Here is a 12,835-nt window from a genome sequence, read left to right as displayed (position 1 = left end):
GAAATAAATCTCTATCAAAATGGAAAGCATGACCGTCTTCACACTCAGAATAGAAGGTGGTGAATCAGCAATGACGTCATACTTGAAACAATTGTGGCTCTGTTTGCATCACAGCTACGCGAGAAGCCACTATAAAAGCAAGCAAGTCGAGTCCTCCAAGAAAGTAACCAACAACCCCTCGAACTAAGAAGTGAATTATAGAAACGGAAAGATGGCGACGAACAAGCAGGTCATACTAAGAGACTACGTGAGTGGTTTCCCTAAGGAGTCTGATTTTGAGATCACTACCACCACCGTCGAGCTTAGGCTTCCGGAGGGGTCTAACTCGGTCCTGGTGAAGAATCTCTACCTGTCATGTGATCCTTACATGAGGAGTCGCATGGGGAAGCCTTCTGCTTTTGCTCTTGCTCAAGCTTTCACTCCCGGCAAGGTATAACGTTAACTCTACTTGTTTGTTAATAAACTATATGACAATGATACATAAGTGTTATAGTGTCTCTATCTATCTCGTGTTGAATGCTCCTCCATTGTGTGTTTTTGGTGTAGCCGATCTTAGGGTTTGGAGTGTCTAGAGTGATAGAGTCTGGGCATCCAGGTTACAAACAAGGTGACTTACTTTGGGGAATCGTTGGGTGGGAGGAGTACAGTGTTGTTACTCCTGAAATGCATTTCAAGATCCATGATACCGATGTTCCATTATCCTACTACACTGGACTTCTCGGTATGTTATCTCTGCCGTGCTCCTGTTTTTGTTGTAAGGAACCATTTGGTAGTGTCCGTGAGTCTTGGGTTCAGACATAGATCACGTAGTTGAACGTTATAACCATGTGTAGTAGTATACTATGTCTTTGATATATACTCTCCTTCATGGCTTTTTCTCTCTCCCTCGCAGGTATGCCCGGTATGACTGCCTATGCTGGATTTCATGAAGTATGTTCACCTAAGAAAGGAGAGACCGTCTATGTATCGGCTGCTTCTGGTGCGGTTGGGCAGCTCGTGGGACAGTTTGCTAAAATGATGGGTTGTTATGTTGTTGGAAGTGCTGGAAGTAAAGAAAAGGTGAGACATTACTGATCATCATTTCTAGTTGTCAAATTTAATGAACTTTCACCTTAAGACCAACTATCGATAAGTGGATTGGTCCAAGTCCCATATCAATTTCTTGTTTATTTCCTTGTGTCTTGGTGTTACTACAAGAGTTTGACTAACCCTTTTGCTTATATTTTTTTGTGATTATTAGGTTGATCTCCTCAAAAACAAGTTTGGGTTTGATGATGCATTTAACTACAAGGAAGAACAAGACCTTAGTGCTGCACTGAAAAGGTTCAATAACCCAATTATTTTCTAAGCATTTGATGTTTATATATATCTCAACTGCTCTTTTACTAATGCATGAGAAATTATCTTCTTCCTTTTTGTCCCTAGGTGTTTTCCCAAAGGCATTGACATATACTTTGAGAACGTAGGAGGCAAAATGCTAGACGCAGTGCTCTTGAACATGAACATGCACGGTCGTATCGCTGTATGTGGAATGATCTCACAGTACAATCTTGAGGACCAAGAAGGTGTACACAACCTAACCAGCATAATCTACAAAAGAATCCGCATTCAAGGCTTTGTAGTCTTTGATTACTTCGAGAAATACTCAAATTTTATGGAGTTTGTGATTCCGTGCATCAAAGAAGAGAAGATAGCGTACGTGGAAGATGTAGCTGAAGGACTTGAGAAAGGTCCTGAAGCTCTTGTGGGACTGTTCTATGGTAAGAACGTTGGGAAGCAAGTTGTTGTGGTTGCTCGTGAGTGAGAAGAAAGATTTAAATAATGTTGTGTTTTGGGTAACTAAGAATGTTTATCCATACAAAGACAGCTTCTCTTTTCCTCCTTTGTTGTTTCTGTAAGACAAAATCAAATTAAAAGTAACAATTGAATTTGTTTGGTATGGTTTTGAACATTATCACCTTTCCAGCATCCTGTTACCACATTACTTGCATAGCACTTAATAGCGCAGAAAATTTTGCTTATGCAACTAATTTTCGGCTTTGATTTGTCTGCATTGAAATATAAACCTTCGGTTTAGTTTGCTTCTCAGTTGAGAAGATTTTATTCTCTGTAAGCTCTTTTTTTTATAAACAGGTGGTTGAGCTTGCTTCTCTGTAACTCTTTGCATTAAGAACAAGTTTGGATTCGATGTTGCCCTGCGTTCAACTACAAGAAAGAAAATCTACCGGTAAACAGACAGTGATCTTGAACATGAGATTACAGCAGCATGTTGAACGATCTCGCAGTACAATCTGAAGATTCTGAAAGCAGTATACAACCTCTGGCTTATTACCTACAAACGAATACGTCTTCAAGGGTTTAACGCCATCGATTACTTCCACGAATACTCAGAATTCTTGGAGTATGTGATTCCATATATAAGAGAAGTTAAGATGTTACTCAAGAGAGCTCTCGCCGCGCTCGATGGACTCTTCCGTAGTAAGTACGTCGGGAAACAGCTTGTCATCGTTTCTCGTGATCTTGAGTGAAAGAATCGAAAGTTGTGTTCCGTAAGTAACGATGAGTTTGTACATAAAATAAACAAATACAAAACCGTTAAAGTAGTTGTGTTGCTAAAGGTTAGAGAAGACATTGGTGGGTTCAGTTCATCATGTTTGCTTTCGTCGGTACTACGTAAGAAACAGTTTATAAAATTTTGCCGAAAGAAGCATTTCGTCGAACAACTTAAATGCGTCTCAGTTGAAAACAAGTTATCAAGATCACCCTTTAGTTCCGAAACAAGCCAAAGTCTTTTGTCTATAGATAAACTGTGTTTGCTTATTACAACAAATTTAAAACAAAAACCCAGAAACATCTGAAACATGAATCGCATTCTCTTTTCACTTATCGAATTCCCAAATGACTCCGCCATCTTCTTTGACCTTTTTGTTGATCCAAGTTTCTATAAGCATACCAGCACCGATCCCACCCAGGATGAAGCTTCCATAGAAGGCAAGAGCCTTTGGCCATGGCTTTCGCGGCAGGAAGTAAGCTTCGTACTTTTCTTCGAGTCCCCTCGGCATCTGCTTTCTCGCTCTCGCCACCATTTTCGCACCACTTGGCTTCTTCTGCTTCTTCTGATTCTGATTCTGATTCTCACTCGTCCCCCACTCTTCTCCTTTCCATGGATCCTTCGCTCCTTCACTTGCCATTTTCGATCGCCCAACGAAATCTCAATTTGATTAATTCAAGATGGTGAAGGCATGTTGCAGCTTCTTCCAAAAGTTAATAAACCTAATTCAGGCCCAACAAGGTCCTTAAGGCCCATTTTAGTATAGTTTCTGCGCACGTGCAGCTGATAATAGACAGCACGTGGTGCAGAAGAAAATAAATCTCACTCGCACAACTGGCACGTCGAGGACACGCAGACAAAATCCCTGAGGAACATTAAAAGAACGAAACAAACGCGCGTGGATTCCTAACTTGTTCAACTTCGTTGACACACACTTCCTCAAAGAAGATGAAAGAGGCGTAGAATTCAGACACAACTGTAACTTCAATATCTTCATCGATCACAAGCAGACAAACATCTGGTTCGAATCTGTTTACCTTTTGCGTTTATTTTGATCAGGTCTCTACAGATCCGAGTTGCTTTCTTGCTAAAAGTATCAATTTTATAGGAAGAACTAGCAATGGAATCAGAGTTGGTACTTCACGAAGGAGGATGCCATTGTGGGAAAATCAGATGGAGAGTGAAAGCACCAAGAAGAGTGGTGGCATGGAGCTGCAACTGCACAGACTGTTCCATGAGAGGCAACGTTCATTTCATTGTTCCTTCAGGCGACTTTGAGCTTCTCGATGATTCCAAAGATTTCATCACCACTTACACTTTTGGGACTCACACGGCGAAGCATACTTTCTGCAAGGTCTGTGGGATCACATCCTTTTATATCCCGAGGTCTAACCCCGATGGCATCGCAGTCACGGTTAAGTGTGTCAAGCCAGGGACACTGGACCACGTCGAGATTAGAACCTATGATGGTCTAAACTGGGAAAAGTCGCACAAAGAGACCGGTATTGCCTCGTTCTCCAAAGAGTCATGATGAAGTCAACTCAAGATTGTAATGACTTGTGATCAGGAAGAAAGAAGCTTAAAGCATGAGGATTGAGGGGGGGAAACAAATTGGAAAATCTAAGTTTTTTTTTATGTTTTGAGTGTTGTTCAAATCTATAACCTGTACCTATGTTCATCATATCCATGTGACTTGTTTGTGGTTTGTTTATGTTGCTAGGCTGCGAAGCTAGAGCATATAATTATATAAAATAGTAAGCAATGTAAAGTGGTATACATACATATCCAGGCTACATGCAAGACTAAAAATGTGAAGTGGAGTGATGGGTGTTAAGGTAAGAGAGGACTCAGAGGATTGGAGGCTGTAGAGTTAGGTCTCCAGCAATCGCATCTGCATATACTCCTGGATCCTTTCACCACCCGTTGTGATCTCCTCGTGTGGAGCTTGATGTTTACCAGCTTTCCAGCTATCTGCCATTGCAAATTTGCAAAAAAAAAAAAAACAATCAAGCTTTTCTCAATCCTAGTTTTTTTGACATTGCAGTAAGTTCTACACCGATTTTTCTAGTTTCTGCTAAGAGATCAAAGGCAAAAGGATGTAAACAATATCCTCTGGTAGGTAGGCACATACCATTCTCCATGTCAAATCCTCTGGGCCTAATGGCTGAGCAGGGCTGGAATATACGAAATGCCGCGAGTACTGGAAAAAAGATGATAATAACCATACTACTTTAAAAGGATCTAATAATGAGAATGGGATACTTATGCGTGTAAGGCGAATTCTAAAAGTAGGTTCGTGTCATTTTGAAAACCAGAGCTGTGGAAGACTTACTTGAGCTAGACTATTCTGGAATTCTTTGACTCTGGAGGGTTTAAGGCTTCTAAGATGATTCACAAGCCACCCTGGTTGTATTGCATCACTAGAAGAAACAATCACAGCAACCTGAGAGGCAAAACAAAGAAAAAGAAATGAGGGCGACGAAGATAGTTATACAGACATTGCTACATATTCTAGACAATTTCATAAAACAATGTGGTAAGCACAAGTGTAATAGTTTTTTTTCTTTCTTGACAAATACCTTGTTGTAATCAAGTAGTCCTTCAAAAGGAAGTTCCAACTCGTCACTGACTATAACAGGTATACATCCACTGACAATGGCATCAAACAATCTCGCCGAGGATGGTGTGTCACCAGCAGGACACAAACAGAATAAAGATCTGTAACAAAGCATACTATAGTTAGGAACAAAAACATATAGACATATGTATAGCATCTAAAGGGTTAGGAAGCAAAGCTAGATTTTACCTACGCATGCCGTCCTGAGCTGCCAACTTCCCTCCCTCTCCGGCAGTCCCCTCAGTGATGATTACATCCTTGACACCACTTAGCTCTGCACCAAGCTTGGCACGTATTTTACCTCCCTAAGACAACAATCCAGTAGCCAAAACATGAATAAGCCAAGGAAGAGGAAGAATATTAATGAAGTATTCAAATTATTAGAAAAGGTAATAGTTCAGATTAAAGGCAGAGATGGCATGGCTCTTACAGCATTCCTCTTAAGCCGCCCTCGGAAGAAAAGAAGTGTGGTCCTCACTGGTGCACTTTCCGACAAGCATTTGGCATCGCATATATCAACATTAGGAACATAAGGAAGAACTAGGTCTTTCTCCAGTGAAACTTGCCCAGGCTTATACCTGTAACGTGTCAAAGTAATAAAGTATAGCTAAGAGATCACACTACAATCAATTTAAAGAAAGGAAAACTAGAATACCAGTTCCCAGTGGAGTCCATGTCCGGTAAAAGCCAGATAGCGTTCTTCACAAATTTACGAACGGTCTTGAAAGACCAGGGATGGTGAATAGGAAAGATATGATCCCTTCCCTCAGATCTTTTCCAAGCAGGCTGATCAGTCACCCACTTCAAAGCCTCCTACATTGAGACAAAAGAGTTCAAAAACATGTTAAAGGACTATATATAAAACGAAAAAACTAGTTCTGTTGTTAGAAATATATACTAATAACTCTAGGCGAGCGCCAATTGGCAAATTGGGTGTGAGCTAAACAATTTTTATTTCTAAACTGAATAAATTGGTTATTTCACAACACTTACAAAATAAAATAACCAGTGTTTTAAGAAAATAGGCAGCCTGAACAATATTACTCTATAAGAGGCCTAACCACCAGCCTAACGATTTTTAGAAACATTGATAATAAGGAAGCTCACTCACACCCTATAGAGTGCTTTGCATTGCTGCTTCTCCAACAAGAAGAAGCTGATTGTGGTGAAGAACGGAACATAGAAAAAGTCTGCATCTTGCTGCTGATGAACTCTCACGACACTTTTCAAACGCCGTTGGGATTCAGGAGAGATCAGATCGGCCCAGAGCCAATAATCAATAGAATGCTGCAAAGTTAGAAACTTTTAGTGGGGGAAAGTCACAAAGTGAAGATAGTCAAATCAAAGATAGTACCTGTTCGATGAGGCGATGCACAGGGCTACCGTTAGAGGTGGCGTTGGAGGTCTCTTTGTAAGTGTTGTGAAACAACCAGAGGAGATCGAAAGTGAACTTCTTTGGCATCTCGTAGATGTAGACCTTAACCCGAAACCCGGTAGGGTATCCCGGGCTCTCAGACACCATCGAATCGAGCTTTCTCAGATCATCATCATCACTCTCGCCACGCACCGTGTCGTCTCTAACTTGTGACGTAAGCATCGGCGCTTTGTGGATCAAAAGTTGCTCAAGGGAGGCAACGAAGGAGGTCTCTGTTTTGTGCGACGGGTTCGGATAGGAAACGGAGGGAGAGAAGGTGTAGACGATGACGAGTAGAGATAAGGAGAAGAGTGAGAGTGTGAGGATTGGAGATTTAGATCTGAATCTGGGGGAAGAATGATTCTGCTGTTTGCCAACCATTGCGAGATCTGATTCTTCGATTTGAATTTCGATTACTCAAATGTGGAAGATGATGAGAGTGTTAGTGGGGAAAAAAAGTGACGATCGAACCAAACCAAACCGGAATCAAAGTCGGATCCAAACTATAACCAAGCTTTTCATATATAAACCGGTTCTTGATACTTACCCGAAACCAAATCGAAAAGTGTAACATCAAACCAAAACCGATTTAAGAAAGAATTGAAACCGGAAATGACCGACGGAAAATGGAAATCTCAAAGCCTAAACCAACAATAGATCGAAAAGATGGTAGAAATCAATCTATTATTGTCTCATAACAACTCTCTTCTTTATAAACCCAACACATACATACGTCCAAAGAGATCCCCAAACACAGCTCTTACTTACATTGAAACTTGTCCCACATCATCAATTAAACACCAAATCCACAAACACAGTTTTGCTAAAAAGTTAAAACCATCTCAGAATCGAATGAGATCATCATTCTTAGACGAAGACTGCTGCTTATCGGTGGAAGAATCACCGCCGTGACCGCCACTCTTCTTGCCAAATATCATCTCGTCGAGATCATCCATCATGTCATCCCCACTCCCACCACCTCCATGGATCGAAGCTCGTGTACTCGACGATTTTCTGACCAGAGACTCTTCTTTTCCATGAAGTGGAGAGTCATCAGGCTCTTCAGAAACGGGAATCATGGCTGGTTCAGGTGCGGTTAGCGGTGCAGAGGGTCTGTTCATCTCCTCGTACTTGGACAGAGTTTTCACAAGCTCGTCGTTCACGTTCAAGGCTTCAAACAGAAGGGCTTCGTCTTCACCTGCTGTTTCGATGATTCTTTGGACAGTGGTTTGAGACTGACGACACTGTTGTACAAGTGTCGTTGTTAAGTCATCCTGCAAAATCCACAGAGTTAAACATATGTAGCGGATATTCAAATTCAAATGATGCCTACACTCACTAGGATTACCTGTAGAGCATCTTGTTGAGGAGAAGATGAAAGAACCGTGGAAAGAAGTTCAATGCTGTTTCTTGCTATATCGAAAGCTTCCTTTGTCTGCTCAGCGGTAAAGCTTCTCACAGGAGCATTGTACTGAACATGCTCAGGCTCACGCGCATGCTGAGGTGGATCAGCATTCACTTCTGGTGCTAGTGCTGACCGAGCAGGGGTGAAGATAGGTGCCAAGCTCTCGTTGTCTCGTCCAGGGAAACGAATACCTCTCGCCTTTAAGCTCTATAACACATGAACAAACGTATAAGACAAAAAAAAAAAACACTAAGACTTGATAGTAATGATTAATGAACCAGGTCACAGTTTACCTTGTAAGTTTCTTCGAAAACTGGTAGGTAACGAAGCTCACTGGTCGATTCTCCCCAAGCTTCAATCAACATCAAAGCCTTGTTCCTATTATTCACAACCGTCTGCGGATCATCAACCACCCTAACCATCTCATCAAGGACTCTCTCAGCCGCCACCTCAGAGAACGCCTTCTCACAGTTCTTAACACACGTCTCAAGCAAAACCAAGGCGAGGTACTGAACCCTCGGCTGCTTCGTCATCATGATCCTCTTCTTAATCCCACGGATCAAATCAACGCTGTTGATCGTCTCTTGATTAATCATGTCACATATCTCCAGATTCATATCCCAGTCAGGCTCCTCTAGATTCTCCGAAGTAGCGTCCTCAACGATTTTGTCAGTTGGGTTTGGGCCTTGGAAAAGCTCCTTCATTTTCAAGCTCATGGAGCTCACACCGGCGGTGATCTTGTTGCTCACTTCTGAGCCTCCGATCTTGAGGCGCTCACCAAAGGCGGTAACTTTATCCATGAGATTGTCACTATTCATCTTGGCTGATACTCAAAACCTGTAAATGGAACACATAATGCCCAAAACCTCAAACACTGGAAGCAAAAAGCTGAAACATCAAGTTATACATGCTTTTCACTATGTTCCAATAAGACTAAACAGTAACAAGCAAGGAAACAGGCATGATGCTATCCTCAATCACTTAGACCACATCAAACAACATACACGTACCAAAAGAAAAACTTTACTAAGACCCTGGAACAAGAAACTAAATATATATATATATATATATATATATGTGTGTGGCCTGACCTAAAATTATTCATTAAGTTAAACAAGGAGGACGAGTACAAAACTGGGTTTAACCAGATTTTTTTACACACAAGTCTAAAATCAATTAGGGTTCGGTGAGAAATAACTCAATTCGATGCAAAATCGACGGTTCGAAAGAAGAGAAAAAATCAAAATCCACACTGATCATAAGACCGCCAATTATATTAAAGAAACGCAGTACATGCGATCAAACATGAAAACAGTAAGACAAAAGAAAACAGCGAAATCGCAAGTAGAGGGAACACGAGTTTCTACCTTGGCTACGGATCCGAAGCTAAGAAGAATGAGAAAGCTGGAAATGATCGATTCTGGCAACGAGAAGGAAGGAGACTAGAGAGGGAGGAGACAAGTCAATACAGTTGACGCCGGACTAATTCTAAACAAGGGAAGAGAATGCGTAGTGTTTGGTCACGGGAATATATCTTTATGCCCTCCTTTTTCTTTATCCCCTTCCTCCTCCTTTGGAGATTAACTCCATATACCCCATACCCCCTTAAATGAATTCTTACTGCCCCTTCTCTATTCTTCCTACCCTTTTATCTTTGCACTCCCCAAACTAGCCTTTCATTTATTCTCCAATTAAATAAACCAACCATAATTCAACAACCTACATGGCCCACAAAACAACCTTAACCAATCAGATTTCTCCTGACCCACATGTCTCCTTCTTCATCGTACAAGCTTCTTCCTCTCATCCTCCATTAGCGTTTTTTGAAGCTCAAAAAATAGGCAATTCAGGTTCGTTTTCGATGATTTTTTTTGTGATATTACATTTAAAAATCGTGTATATGATGGGTAACGTTAAAAAAGTATGATTTGATGAAAATTTGAGAGATTAAAAACGATTTCAAAAACTGTGTTTAGGGCTATCGGGTATTTTTAACGTCCGTTTTGGATGAATTTTTTTGCTGAAATGTTATTAAAACAAGTGTATATCTCGGCTAGTGTAAAAAAAAGAAGATCCAGTGAAAATTATGAGAGATTTAAAAAGATTTTGAAAACTGTGTTTATAGATTTTGGGTATTTTTATGTGTGTTTCGATGATTTTCTGTGTGTAATTTCATTTAAGATGAATTATACATCATGGTTGATGTAAAATACTAACAATAGGGTCCTAAAAGCGAATTAGTTAGTTCAAGGATAAGTTCTGGGTATTACTGGTATAACTAGTTTTACTAAAGAAAAAAGGTTTACTGGAAATACTAGGATTACTATATTGATATTTCTTACTGTGATTTCTAGTATTACTATGTATAGTACTGAATTAAATTAGTATTAGTAAGAGAAGATTGTACGGTGTGATAATTAATTCTAAACATCTTAATAATGAGAATTCTAATGATATTCTATTTTATTTCAGGAAAATGCAAAATCCGAATTGCACAATCATTTGTTTTGATTATGGGGGATATTATATGAAAGATGGGGCTGAAATAAAATGGATCTCAGGAGGTGGTGAAGGAGAAGATGAAATCCACACGATTGTGTTGAGGAAATCAATGGAAGATATCACTTACTATGCTTTGGTTGAGCGTATTTGCAGAAAGATAAGGGTAGATGAATCTAAGGTGCAAGTGAAGATTAGTTACTTTCCAATGGTATTGTATTCGTACAAGCCATCATACATCTGGAATGATGAAGACGTTTTTGGTTATCTACTGCAAGTAAATCATGAGAAGTGTAGAAGTGTTCTACATGTGGAGTTCATCAATGAAGAAGTGCAACTTTCAGAAGAGGATGATGAAACTGATAGCTATGTCGGTCTATCTGATAGAGAGGCTACAGAGGCTGGTGATGAGGATGGTACTGAGAATGATGAAACTGATGTCTATATCGGTCTATCTGATAGAGAGGCTATAGAGGCTGGTGATGAAGATGGTAATGGTGGTGTGCTCACTTTTCACGAAGACATTGAGATGCATGATGGTGTCAATCAGAGACGGGATGATGGTATGGATTTGGTTATAGGTCAAGAATTTATAACCAAGGAGGCAGCAAAAGTTCTTATTCAAGCAGCGTCGTATCAGAAATCTTTTGAATTTGATATAATTAAGTCAGATACTAAGAGATTTGTGGTTAAATGTCGAGGAGCCAAAGATGGGTGCAATTGGTTTGTGCGAGTTGCAATGTTAAAGACGTCAAATATTTGGACGGTTAGAAGTTTCATCAAGCAGCATACATGTTCTGTCGTTACAAGAACACTACCTGATAGAGAGGTTGGTGATGAAGATGGTACTGAGAATGATGCAACTGGTAATGAAGGTACTGGTGGTGTGCTCACTTTTCACGGAGAGATTGAGATGGGTGAGAATGTCACGGAAAGAGATGAGCAAGTGTTTGAAGATACAGAAGTAAGACCAGTAGTTGTCTATCAGCCACGGGATGATGGTACAGGTTTGGTTTTAGGTCAAGAATTTAGAACCAAGGAGGAAGCAAAAGTCCATATTCAGACGGCTTCACATAAGAAATGTTTTGAGTTTGATATAACTAAGTCGGATACTCAGAGATTTGTCGTTAAATGCCGAGGAGCCAAAGACGGTTGCAAGTGGTTTGTGCGAGTTGCAAAGTTAAAGAATACAGATCTTTGGACGGTTAGAAGTTACATCAAGCATCATACATGTTCTGTTGTTACTACAAGAACACTGCCTAATAGAAGGAAAGGCACATCACAAATCGTTGCATCTGTTTTGGCTCAAGATTATCCTGGTACATTTGACACACCAGTTCCCAAAGTTCTGATCGATTTGGTTCATCGAAAGGTTGGTGTGCATGTTTCATACACCTCAGCATGGAGAGGAAAAAGAGAAGCTGCTAATGAAGTGCGAGGAAGTCCAGAAGAGAGTTTTACTTTATTATACTGTTATATGCACATGCTGGAGCAGACAAATATTGGCACAAGAACTCGTGTGGTAGTGGATGAGGCCAACAAATTTAAGTATCTGTTTTTTGCCCTGGGAGCTAGCATAGAAGGGTTCAGTGCGATGAGGAAAGTCCTCATTGTGGATGGAACACACCTGAAGAATGTTTATGGTGGAGTTCTCCTTGTTGCGACTGCTCAGGATCCTGATCATCACCACTACCCAATTGCGTTTGGTGTAGCAGATGGTGAGAATGATGAAAGCTGGATATGGTTTATGGAACAGTTGAAATCAGTGATATCTGATGTCCCGGGATTGGTATTTCTTTCAGATAGAAACAAAAGCTTGATCAAGTCAGTACGTCTAGTGTTCCCTGAGGCCGAACATGGGTATTGTATATGGCATTTGTCTCAGAATGTTAAAGCCCATGTCCATAACAACAAAGATACTTGTGCAAGCAAGTTTAGAGACTGCGCACACGCTTATACGGAGGCTGAGTTCAAGTACCAATATCATGCTTTTCGCCGGAGGTATCCTAGTGCAGCAGCGTATCTTGACAAAAGTGTTGAAGAGAAGAAGTGGGCTAGATGTTACTTCAGAGGAGATAGGTACAATGTTGACACCACGAATTCAGTAGAATCTTTTAATGGTGTTATCAAGGAAGCGAGAAAGTATACCTTACTACCAATGTTTGATGTTATCATTGCGAAAATGTCTGAATGGTTTAACAACCATAGGAAGGAGGCAGCTGAAATACCATACACACTGAAGCTTGTGCCTATTTTGGAAACCGAAATGTCTAAAAGATGTATTGATGCGGGATTTCTTACAATTGACGAACTAAACAGCTTCCATCTTGAGTACAGTGTGCATGGTAC

At 40.5% G+C, this 12,835-nt stretch overlaps 5 protein-coding genes across 5 annotated transcripts; 2 read left to right on the top strand and 3 right to left on the bottom strand.

Moving 5' to 3' along the window:
- The first annotated feature begins 211 nt into the window (after window positions 1-211).
- LOC103856227 (NADP-dependent alkenal double bond reductase P2) lies at window positions 212-1,954 on the top strand. The gene is made up of 5 exons (XM_009133325.3): window positions 212-430; window positions 547-721; window positions 893-1,059; window positions 1,241-1,323; window positions 1,426-1,954. Exons 1-5 carry the CDS (start codon window positions 212-214, stop codon window positions 1,802-1,804), a joined length of 1,023 nt encoding a protein of 340 aa, XP_009131573.1. The 3' UTR covers window positions 1,805-1,954.
- A 713-nt stretch (window positions 1,955-2,667) lies between these two features.
- On the bottom strand, window positions 2,668-3,256 carry LOC103856226. The gene has a single exon (XM_009133324.2). It carries the CDS (start codon window positions 3,189-3,191, stop codon window positions 2,880-2,882), a length of 312 nt encoding a protein of 103 aa, XP_009131572.1. The 5' UTR covers window positions 3,192-3,256; the 3' UTR covers window positions 2,668-2,879.
- Window positions 3,257-3,450: 194 nt separating this feature from the next.
- Window positions 3,451-4,300, top strand: LOC103856224 (centromere protein V). Its single transcript, XM_009133322.3, has 2 exons — window positions 3,451-3,572; window positions 3,660-4,300. Exon 2 carries the CDS (start codon window positions 3,672-3,674, stop codon window positions 4,080-4,082), a length of 411 nt encoding a protein of 136 aa, XP_009131570.1. The 5' UTR covers window positions 3,451-3,572; window positions 3,660-3,671; the 3' UTR covers window positions 4,083-4,300.
- Window positions 4,282-7,186, bottom strand: LOC103856225 (probable arabinosyltransferase ARAD1). The gene is made up of 9 exons (XM_009133323.3): window positions 6,523-7,186; window positions 6,282-6,455; window positions 5,824-5,981; window positions 5,599-5,746; window positions 5,358-5,473; window positions 5,131-5,269; window positions 4,884-4,994; window positions 4,683-4,751; window positions 4,282-4,522 (listed from the first exon to the last, which is right to left on the bottom strand). Exons 1-9 carry the CDS (start codon window positions 6,961-6,963, stop codon window positions 4,382-4,384), a joined length of 1,497 nt encoding a protein of 498 aa, XP_009131571.1. The 5' UTR covers window positions 6,964-7,186; the 3' UTR covers window positions 4,282-4,381.
- Window positions 7,187-7,238: 52 nt separating this feature from the next.
- On the bottom strand, window positions 7,239-9,587 carry LOC103856222 (TOM1-like protein 1). Its single transcript, XM_009133321.3, has 4 exons — window positions 9,355-9,587; window positions 8,281-8,824; window positions 7,931-8,194; window positions 7,239-7,856 (listed from the first exon to the last, which is right to left on the bottom strand). Exons 2-4 carry the CDS (start codon window positions 8,803-8,805, stop codon window positions 7,425-7,427), a joined length of 1,221 nt encoding a protein of 406 aa, XP_009131569.1. The 5' UTR covers window positions 8,806-8,824; window positions 9,355-9,587; the 3' UTR covers window positions 7,239-7,424.
- Between the last annotated feature and the right edge of the window lie 3,248 nt (window positions 9,588-12,835).

This window comes from Brassica rapa, chromosome A03 (genome assembly GCF_000309985.2).
Source record: "Brassica rapa cultivar Chiifu-401-42 chromosome A03, CAAS_Brap_v3.01, whole genome shotgun sequence".
NCBI lineage: Eukaryota > Viridiplantae > Streptophyta > Magnoliopsida > Brassicales > Brassicaceae > Brassica > Brassica rapa.
This window is presented reverse-complemented; position numbering and strand designations above follow the sequence as displayed.

What these genes read in the sequence shown, in the direction of transcription:
- LOC103856227 (XM_009133325.3), top strand. Translation starts at nt 212, where the DNA reads ATGGCGACGAACAAGCAGGTCATACTAAGAGACTACGTGAGTGGTTTC. An exon ending in CTACTACACTGGACTTCTCG is followed by an intron (nt 722 to 892) that starts GTATGTTATCTC and finishes TCTCCCTCGCAG; the next exon opens with GTATGCCCGGTATGACTGCC. An exon ending in GTGCTGGAAGTAAAGAAAAG is followed by an intron (nt 1,060 to 1,240) that starts GTGAGACATTAC and finishes TGTGATTATTAG; the next exon opens with GTTGATCTCCTCAAAAACAA.
- LOC103856226 (XM_009133324.2), bottom strand. Translation starts at nt 3,191, where the DNA reads ATGGCAAGTGAAGGAGCGAAGGATCCATGGAAAGGAGAAGAGTGGGGG.
- LOC103856224 (XM_009133322.3), top strand. Translation starts at nt 3,672, where the DNA reads ATGGAATCAGAGTTGGTACTTCACGAAGGAGGATGCCATTGTGGGAAA.
- LOC103856225 (XM_009133323.3), bottom strand. Translation starts at nt 6,963, where the DNA reads ATGGTTGGCAAACAGCAGAATCATTCTTCCCCCAGATTCAGATCTAAA. An exon ending in AATGCAAAGCACTCTATAGG is followed by an intron (nt 5,982 to 6,281) that starts GTGTGAGTGAGC and finishes GTCTCAATGTAG; the next exon opens with GAGGCTTTGAAGTGGGTGAC. An exon ending in AGGATTTGACATGGAGAATG is followed by an intron (nt 4,523 to 4,682) that starts GTATGTGCCTAC and finishes TTGCAATGGCAG; the next exon opens with ATAGCTGGAAAGCTGGTAAA.
- LOC103856222 (XM_009133321.3), bottom strand. Translation starts at nt 8,805, where the DNA reads ATGAATAGTGACAATCTCATGGATAAAGTTACCGCCTTTGGTGAGCGC. An exon ending in TTTTCGAAGAAACTTACAAG is followed by an intron (nt 8,195 to 8,280) that starts GTAAACTGTGAC and finishes CATGTGTTATAG; the next exon opens with AGCTTAAAGGCGAGAGGTAT. An exon ending in CTCAACAAGATGCTCTACAG is followed by an intron (nt 7,857 to 7,930) that starts GTAATCCTAGTG and finishes TGGATTTTGCAG; the next exon opens with GATGACTTAACAACGACACT.